This window comes from Panulirus ornatus, chromosome 57, assembly GCF_036320965.1.
Source record: "Panulirus ornatus isolate Po-2019 chromosome 57, ASM3632096v1, whole genome shotgun sequence".
NCBI lineage: Eukaryota > Metazoa > Arthropoda > Malacostraca > Decapoda > Palinuridae > Panulirus > Panulirus ornatus.
Genome location: NC_092280.1, coordinates 30,747,277 through 30,757,430, shown reverse-complemented (window position 1 = coordinate 30,757,430; position 10,154 = coordinate 30,747,277). Strand labels below are relative to the sequence as shown.

General features: G+C 39.7%; 1 protein-coding gene across 2 annotated transcripts in view; it reads left to right on the top strand.

The window, feature by feature from the left end:
- LOC139766406 (switch-associated protein 70-like) overlaps positions 1 to 10,154 on the top strand; it is a 42,394-nt gene that overhangs the window by 5,723 nt on the left and 26,517 nt on the right. For both annotated transcript variants that reach the window (XM_071695037.1, XM_071695036.1), the window contains exon 2: positions 9,826 to 9,948. In XM_071695037.1, coding sequence (XP_071551138.1) covers positions 9,826 to 9,948 — 123 coding nt within the window. The remainder of the gene's footprint in view (positions 1 to 9,825; positions 9,949 to 10,154) is intronic.

The following is a 10,154-nucleotide window of genomic DNA, read 5'->3' as shown; positions in this document are numbered from 1 at the left end:
TAATCTTATATTAGAATTTGGAATGATGAGGTTTTCGTAATTGACTTAGTGAAGTTTTTCAATTGTGCTCTTCTGTTGCTAGACTAAGGTGGGTTGTGTGTGGAGGTAAGTGCTTGACTGATATGTAAGCTGAGTAGATAAGTGCTTGTATTGTAGCTTGTGATTAATAAATATGATAACATCTTCATTCCAGTAACACCGCATTGGGTTAGATTCGAAAAGTAAGTCTATGTTATCTAATGGCGAATCAAAATAATCGTTTTGGGAATAAACTGGAGGTTTTGATAGGATAGTATGGGAGTAATTTAAGTTAGAGGGGTTTTATTTGTATTGATGATCGTTAGGATTAATATGGGCATTATGTTACATGTATTACGTTTTGTAAGGGTGTCACTAACGTGTAACTTTGGCTTAGATCACATTACATGATTAGCAGCCTTACATTTTCATGGTTAGGTTTAAATAATTTTAATAAAACTAAGGCTGGTTTAACTTACAGTAGGGAAAAAACACTGTGTGTGTGTGTGTGCGTGTGTGTATATATATATATATATATATATATATATATATATATTTTTTTTTTTTTTTTTTTTTTTTTTTTTGCTGTCTCCCGCGTTTGCAAGGTAGCGCAATGAAACAGACGAAAGAAATGGGCCAACCCACCCCCATACACATGTATATACATACGTCCACACACGCAAATATACATACCTACACAGCTTTCCATGGTTTACCCCAGACGCTTCACATGCCTTGATTCAATCCACTGACAGCACGTCAACCCCGGTATACCACATCGCTCCAATTCACTCTATTCCTTGCCCTCCTTTCACCCTCCTGCATGTTCAGGCCCCGATCACACAAAATCTTTTTCACTCCATCTATCCACCTCCAATTTGGTCTCCCTCTTCTCCTCGTTCCCTCCACCTCCGACACATATATCCTCTTGGTAAATCTTTCCTCACTCATTCTCTCCATGTGACCAAACCATTTCAAAACACCCTCTTCTGCTCTCTCAACCACGCTCTTTTTATTTCCACACATCTCTCTTACCCTTACGTTACTTACTCGATCAAAACCACCTCACACCACACATTGTCCTCAAACATCTCATTTCCATTAAGAATATATGGTGTGGGAGGCAAGTTGTTAGAAGCAGTGAAAAGTTTTTATCGAGGATGTAAGGCATGTGTACGTGTAGGAAGGGACGAAAGTGATTGGTTCTCAGTGAATGTAGGTTTGCGGCAGGGGTGTGTGATGTCTCCATGGTTGTTTAATTTGTTTATCGATGGGGTTGTTAGGGAGGTGAATGCAAGAGTTTTGGAAAGAGGGGCAAGTATGAAGTCTGTTGGGGATGAGAGAGCTTGGGAAGTGAGTCAGTTGTTGTTCGCTGATGATACAGCGCTGGTGGCTGATTCATGTGAGAAACTGCAGAAGCTGGTGACTGAGTTTGGTAAAGTGTGTGAAAGAAGAAAGTTAAGAGTAAATGTGAATAAGAGCAAGGTTATTAGGTACTGTAGGGTTGAGGGTCAAGTCAATTGGGAGGTGAGTTTGAATGGAGAAAAACTGGAGGAAGTGAAGTGTTTTAGATATCTGGGAGTGGATCTGGCAGCGGATGGAAACATGGAAGCGGAAGTGGATCATAGGGTGGGGGAGGGGGCAAAAATTCTGGGGGCCTTGAAGAATGTGTGGAAGTCGAGAACATTATCTCGGAAAGCAAAAATGGGTATGTTTGAAGGAATAGTGGTTCCAACAATGTTGTATGGTTGCGAGGTGTGGACTATGGATAGAGCTGTGCGCAGGAGGATGGATGTGCTGGAAATATATATATATATATATATATATATATATATATATATATATATATATATATATATGGGAGGGAGCGGGGGGCTGGAAATCCTCCCCTCTTTTTTTTTTTTTTTTTTTTTTTTTTTTTTTTTTTCCAAAAGAAGAAACAGAGGGGGCCAGGTGAGGATATTCCAAAAAAGGCCCAGTCCTCTGTTCTTAACGCTACCTCGCTAACGCAGGAAATGGCGAATAGTTTAAAAGAAAAAGATATATATATATATTTATTTAATGTATGTATGACTCATGGTGAGGTGCCTGAGGATTGGCGGAATGCGTGCATAGTGCCATTGTACAAAGGCAAAGGGGATAAGAGTGAGTGCTCAAATTACAGAGGTATAAGTTTGTTGAGTATTCCTGGTAAATTATATGGGAGGGTATTGATTGAGAGGGTGAAGGCATGTACAGAGCATCAGATTGGGGAAGAGCAGTGTGGTTTCAGAAGTGGTAGAGGATGTGTGGATCAGGTGTTTGCTTTGAAGAATGTATGTGAGAAATACTTAGAAAAGCAAATGGATTTGTATGTAGCATTTATGGATCTGGAGAAGGCATATGATAGAGTTGATAGAGATGCTCTGTGGAAGGTATTAAGAATATATGGTGTGGGAGGAAAGTTGTTAGAAGCAGTGAAAAGTTTTTATCGAGGATGTAAGGCATGTGTACGTGTGGGAAGAGAGGAAAGTGATTGGTTCTCAGTGAATGTAGGTTTGCGGCAGGGGTGTGTGATGTCTCCATGGTTGTTTAATTTGTTTATGGATGGGGTTGTTAGGGAGGTAAATGCAAGAGTTTTGGAAAGAGGGGCAAGTATGAAGTCTGTTGGGGATGAGAGAGCTTGGGAAGTGAGTCAGTTGTTGTTCGCTGATGATACAGCGCTCGTGGCTGATTCATGTGAGAAACTGCAGAAGCTGGTGACTGAGTTTGGTAAAGTGTGTGGAAGAAGAAAGTTAAGAGTAAATGTGAAGAAGAGCAAGGTTATTAGGTACAGTAGGGTTGAGGGTCAAGTCAATTGGGAGGTGAGTTTGAATGGAGAAAAACTGGAGGAAGTGAAGTGTTTTAGATATCTAGGAGTGGATCTGGCAGCGGATGGAACCATGGAAGTGGAAGTGGATCATAGGGTGGGGGAGGGGGCGAAAATTCTGGGGGCCTTGAAGAATGTGTGGAAGTCGAGAACATTATCTCGGAAAGCAAAAATGGGTATGTTTGAAGGAATAGTGGTTCCAACAATGTTGTATGGTTGCGAGGTGTGGGCTATGGATAGAGTTGTGCGCAGGAGGATGGATGTGCTGGAAATGAGATGTTTGAGGACAATGTGTGGTGTGAGGTGGTTTGATCGAGTGAGTAACGTAAGGGTAAGAGAGATGTGTGGAAATAAAAAGAGCGTGGTTGAGAGAGCAGAAGAGGGTGTTTTGAAGTGGTTTGGGCACATGGAGAGAATGAGTGAGGAAAGATTGACCAAGAGGATATATGTGTCGGAGGTGGAGGGAACGAGGAGAAGAGGGAGACCAAATTGGAGGTGGAAAGATGGAGTGAAAAAGATTTTGTGTGATCGGGGCCTGAACATGCAGGAGGGTGAAAGGAGGGCAAGGAATAGAGTGAATTGGAGCGATGTGGTGTACCGGGGTTGACGTGCTGTCAGTGGATTGAATCAAGGCATGTGAAGCGTCTGGGGTAAACCATGGAAAGCTGTGTAGGTATGTATATTTGCGTGTGTGGACGTATGTATATACATGTGTATGGGGGGGTTGGGCCATTTCTTTCGTCTGTTTCCTTGCGCTACCTCGCAAACGCGGGAGACAGCGACAAAGTATAAAAAAAAATATATATATATATAATATCACTATGGATAGAAGGGAAAGAATACTTCCCACATATTCCCTGCGTAACGTAAAGTCGACTAAAATGTTTGGGAGAGAGGGACTGGAAATCCTTCCCTCTTGTTTTACTCTTTCCAAAAGATGAGACAGAGAAAGGGGCCATGTGAGGATTTTCCATATGAAGCTTATTTATCTGTCCTTGACGCTACCTCGTTAACGCGGGAAATGGCTATTATATATATATATATATATATATATATATATATATATATATATATATATATATATATATATATATATATCTTTTTTCTTTTAAACTATTCGCCATTTCCCGCGTTAGCGAGGTAGCGTTGAGAACAGAGGACTGGGCCTTTTTTGGAATATCCTCACCTGGCCCCCTCTGTTCCTTCTTTTGGAAAATTAAAAAAAAAACGAGAGGAGGATTTCCAGCCCCCCGCTCCCTCCCCCCTTTAGTCGCCTTCTACGACACGCAGGGAATACGTGGGAAGTATTCTTAATCCTCTATCCCCAGGGATTATATATATATATATATATATATATGAAGTCTGTTGTGGATGAGAGAGCTTGGGAAGTGAGTCAGTTGTTGTTCGCTGATGATACAGCACTGGTGGCTGATTCATGTGAGAAACTGCAGAAGCTGGTGACTGAGTTTGGTAAAGTGTGTGAAAGAAGAAAGTTAAGAGTAAATGTGAATAAGAGCAAGGTTATTAGGTACAGTAGGGTTGAGGGTCAAGTCAATTGGGAGGTGAGTTTGAATGGAGAAAAACTGGAGGAAGTAAAGTGTTTTAGATATCTGGGAGTGGATCTGGCAGCGAATGGAACCATGGAAGCAGAAGTGAATCATAGGGTGGGGGAGGGGGCGAAAATCCTGGGAGCCTTGAAGAATGTGTGGAAGTCGAGAACATTATCTCGGAAAGCAAAAATGGGTATGTTTGAAGAAATAGTGGTTCCAACAATGTTGTATGGTTGCGAGGTGTGGGCTATGGATAGAGTTGTGCGCAGGCGGGTGGATGTGCTGGAAATGAGATGTTTGAGGACAATGTGTGGTGTAAGGTGGTTTGATCGAGTAAGTAATGTAAGGGTAAGAGAGATGTGTGGAAATAAAAAGAGTGTGGTTGAGAGAGCAGAAGAGGGTGTTTTGAAATGGTTTGGGCACATGGAGAGAATGAGTGAGGAAAGATTGACCAAGAGGATATATGTGTCGGAGGTGGAGGGAACGAGGAGAAGTGGGAGACCAAATTGGAGGTGGAAAGATGGAGTGAAAAAGATTTTGAGTGATCGGGGCCTGAGCATGCAGGAGGATGAAAGGCGGGCAAGGAATAGAGTGAATTGGATCGATGTGGTATACTGGGGTTGACGTGCTGTCAGTGGATTGAATCAGGGCATGTGAAGCGTCTGGGGTAAACCATGGAAAGTTGTGTGGGGCCTGGATGTGGAAAGGGAGCTGTGGTTTCGGGCATTATTGCATGACAGCTGGAGACTGAGTGTGAACGAATGGGGCCTTTGTTGTCTTTTCCTAATGCTACCTCGCACACATGTGGGGGGGGAGGGGGATGGTATTCCATGTGTGGCTAGGTGGCGATGTGAATGAATAGGGGCAGGCAGTGTGAATTGTGTGCATGGGTATATATGTATGTGTCTGTGTGTGTATATATATGTGTACATTGAGATGTATAGGTATGTATATTTGCGTGTGTGGACATGTATGTGTGTACATTGCGTATGGGGGTGGGTTGTGCCATTTCTTTCGTCTGTTTCCTTGCGCTACCTCGCAAACGCGGGAGACAGCGACAAAGAAAAAAAAAAATATATGATACAGAGATATACCATTACAGGAGCCAGGCTTGGCCTGGACCCGCATTCAAAAGGGATTGGGAGGATTGGAGTGCCAAGAGGTTGTTGGATTTCTATTTATTTTTGCTCATCATTCAAGGGAGGAGATCACATAGTGCTGTGTGTGGTTATGGTTCATCTGTTCCGAACTTTTGAGACAAAAATTTTTTTTAGGGGCTGTGGCTGTAGTAATAAAAGTTACGGAAAAACAGTTATGAAATAAAGTAATTCAAAGTAAGCAGGCCATACATTTATCAAGATACATTTTACTATATATATATATATATATATATATATATATATATATATATATATATATATATAAGATACATTTTACTATATATATTTTTTTTTTTTTTTTCACACTATTCGCTATTTCCCGCGATAGCGAGGTAGCGTTAAGAACAGAGGACTGGGCCTTTGAGGGAATATCCTCACCTGGCCCTCTTCTCTGTTCCTTCTTTTGGAAAAAAAAAAAAAAAAAAACGAGAGGGGAGGATTTCCAGCCCCCCCGCTCCCTTCCCTTTTAGTCGCCTTCTACGACACGCAGGAAATACGTGGGAAGCATTCTTTCTCCCCTATCCCCTATATGTATATATATATATATATATATATATATTTTTTTTTATACTTTTATACTTCCCGCGATAGCGAGGTAGCGTTAAGAACAGAGGACTGGGCCTTTGAGGGAATATCCTCACCTGACCCCCTTCTCTGTTCCTTCTTTTGGAAAATTAAAAAAAAAAAAAAAACGAGAGGGGAGGATTTCCCTTCCCTTTTAGTCGCCTTCTACGACACGCAGGGAATACGTGGGAAGTATTCTTTCTCCCCTATCCCCAGGGATATATATATATATATATATATATATATATATATATATATATATATATATATATATATATATATATACGGAAATACATCTCAGCGGTGCAAATTATTTTACAGAAAGCATTTACTTAAAGCAACGGAAAATGGCTACAGCCAGTTTAGTTTTCTGGTACCAAGTTTGATCAGATTTCATATTCATTTGTTATGGGACTAGTGTTAAGGTCAAGCAAATGGAAAGTAATGAGGCTGGGGCAAGATGATTATCATTTACCGGGAGATACACGTCAGGATTGTTTGTGAGAAGGACCAGGGAGTCAACCATATTCTAACAAAGGTGACCAGGAAAAGGCATTAAACTACAGATCAGTCTACTTGACAAGAGTGTCATCTAAGGTGGTGGAAAATCAGAAAGCAAATAGATGAGTTTCTACAAAGGAGAAATTACCAAAGCGAGAGGCAATACGGTCTTAGGGAAGGGAGGTCATATATGAGAAGTTGAGATACCAGGCAGGAATAAGGGGAAGATTCCTGTTATGGATATTAGATTACATCTTTGTGGAAGGGAACAAAGAATTCATCTCAGAGGAGCCACTCGTCTCTAAATGGATGGAGGTCACTGGTGGAGTGTCCTGTCCTAGGATTGTATAGTGGAACCATTATTCTTCTTTATCTTTGTGAATGATTTGCCTGAAGGAATGGAGTCATACCTAAATATGATTGCAGATGATGCAAAAGTCATGAGGGAAATGAGAAGTGAGGGGGATTTAATCAGCTTACGAGGGGATCCGATATATGATGGTGTGATACATGGCTGATGAAATTCAACCGAAGTAAATGTAACACAAAGAGGATGGGACAAAGTGATAGGAGGCCGCAGTGTGATTATTATCTGGCTGGAAATAAGCTTCAACATTCTGTGAATGAGAAGTATTTAGGAGTCGGCATTATCCTTAACCTATCACCAGAGTCCAAACTTTCTCCTGGCAAATATCTGAATGGCTTTCAAGTGTATGGTTCAAGAAATATTTAGCAAGCTCTTCATGTCAATCATAGGCCAAAAGTAGAATAGACTCTCAGGTTTGGCCACTGCACCTCTGGAAGCACAAAGAGCTGATAAAGAAGGTCCTGAGTTGAGCAACAAGGACTGCACCAGAATTAAGAGAGCTGAGTTACAGGGAAAGGCTAAAGGCTTTAAATTTGCAGACCTTGCAAGAGAGGAGAGTGAGGGGTTACCTGATAAAACAGCATTTTAGGTTTTCAAACACCTCAGTGACATGGACGGAAAACAGTTTTTCAAAATGTGCAGGAAAAGAACCAGAGGAAACTAAGAAATTACGTAAGAAACTTGTAAGTAAGGATGTTAAGAAATTCTTTTACTGTTTAAGATTGGTGGATGAATTAAACAGAATGACTAAAGACATGGTAAATGCAGACAGCATTCATAAAATTCAGACATTATGTGATAGCAGAGAATGTTTGAGAGATGAGGCCCTACGATTGTAAAACTACCAACCCATACAGTACAATTAGGTAAATACAAAGAGCTCATAAAGAAGGTCCAGAGGACAGCAACAAAGATGGTACCAGAATTAAGAGGCCTAAGCTGTATGGAAAGGCTGTAGGCTTTAAATTTGTTCACCATGGACAAAAGAGTAAAGGGTGACCTGATCACAGCATTCAAGTGTTTAAAATGGATTGATGACATTATAAAGAACACCTCTTTAAGAGATAAAGGTTTAGAGCATCCAAAGGATGTAACATGAATGAAATTGAATAAGAATTTGTTAAAAAGCTGGAAATAGATACTTTTTTATTGTAAAGTGATGAATTAATATATCAGAATGACTGTGGACATGGTTAATGCAGACAGCATACAGAAATTTAAGAGGCTGTGTGATTGTAGAGTTCAAGGAATGGTACTCCATGGGTGTAAAACTCCCTCCCTCTACAGTACAAATGGGTAATTATATCTGTCCTGAACTGTCTGTCCAGTAGCTGCATCTAATTTTACCGGATGTTGGGCATATTCCTGGATTACAGGATTGACTTCAGTTGTGTTCACCCCATGTAATGGTGCTAATTTACACTGTAGTCAGTAAGAATTTACAGCCTTAATTTACACCACGTTATGTATTTTGGTGACACATTGAAAGTTCTCATTATGTTGATGATCAGGCCAGGGTTCAGGATGTGAATCTGATTACCCACATCTGTATATGTAGTCTTAAGCCTTTCCCCAAGTTTAGTTCCTGGTCTCTACTTTTATTTAGTATTGAATTTAATAGCTTGAAGGTCAACCCATGGAATGAATGGCATAACACTTGACCTGATCCTTGAAGGTTGGATTAAATGCCCAGCCATCATATTCCAGGGTGGGGCCAAAGGTATTGGGGAGGTAGTAGCAGCCATTCAGCAGGTGGTGATAGTTCATTTTATGCCAAGATGCATTGTTCTTGCTTTTTAGGCATGGATGGTTAAGCATAATCATTTATAGATAGTAGCAATGGTCTTTTTCATAGCTTGTGTGCTCGTGTGGCTAATTTTCACCATTGTCATCTGATAACCTATTTAATGTACAAAATAGTTTTGGCAAAATCATCATAAATTGCTTTGCTAGATATTGAAATAAACTTGTGAGATGAGTATCATTTGGCTACAGTTGCATACTGGGTGTGACTATGGTATGTATTTATTTGAATCATTTTCACACCAGAATAATTCCTATACCTGATTCTTTGGTGTACCAGTTAATTTGGGTTTAGAAGGGCTCACTATAATACAGATTAACAGAAATAGAATATGCATAAATACTTGGTGTCAGTCTCTGACTGGTACATAAACACTGTTATTTCAGATCTTTCTCTGTACTGTGTTTACTTTGAAATATTGGTATCTCAAATGAAATTGTTTTCATGAATAAATTTTTGAGATAATGATATGGTTGAAATATTGGTATCTCAAATGAAATTGTTTTCATGAATAAATTTTTGAGATAATGATATGGTCTGCTGGCAGATAGGGCTAAAATTGTACCACACTTACCAATTGGGTACACATTGTTGACAAAGATTAAATAAAATTACAAGTTTAATACACATCTGGAGAACGTGGCAATTTTTTTGTTGAGAAACAGTTATGTTTGTAATGTGTTGACACAATCTTTGGTACTGTACAATGTTTGATGTGTGTTGACAATCTTTAGTACCCTGCAATGTTTGTTGTGTGGTGGCATAGTCTGTAGTACTGTACAGTTTATTGTGTGATGACATTAGAGAACTGTATTGTGTTTGCATACTGTTTGTAGAATTGTAGTGTTTGTTGACATAGCCTGTAGAACAATACAGTGCTGATTATTAGGTTAAGTGACGACCACCATTGTAATACTCTGAGAATTACATGTAGCACAAATGTTAAGATTATTAGGTATAACTTTTCTTTGTGAAACTCCACAATGTGCACTGAGGTAACGTTTTGTTTTTAGGTTTTAACACAAAATGTTGGTGTCCTGCTGAAAATTGAGAGGCGTGTGGAAAACTGCATTGCTGAATATTTGAGCTGTAAACAGCTAAATTTTGAGCAGTATCTCTACTTCCTTACACATGAGGTAAGTGATGTATAAAGTTCTTCCTTTGTCTGAATGGATTTTTACAAATTGTGATAGTATTGGTAATACATGGATGAGATTTTATTTTTACCAATCAGAATTCTTGTGGGATTTTCTGAACAGTGTTTAGAGAATATATAACATAGCATGTAAAGAAAGATAATGAGATGAGAGCACTACTGACACCTTGCAGACATTTTGACTGT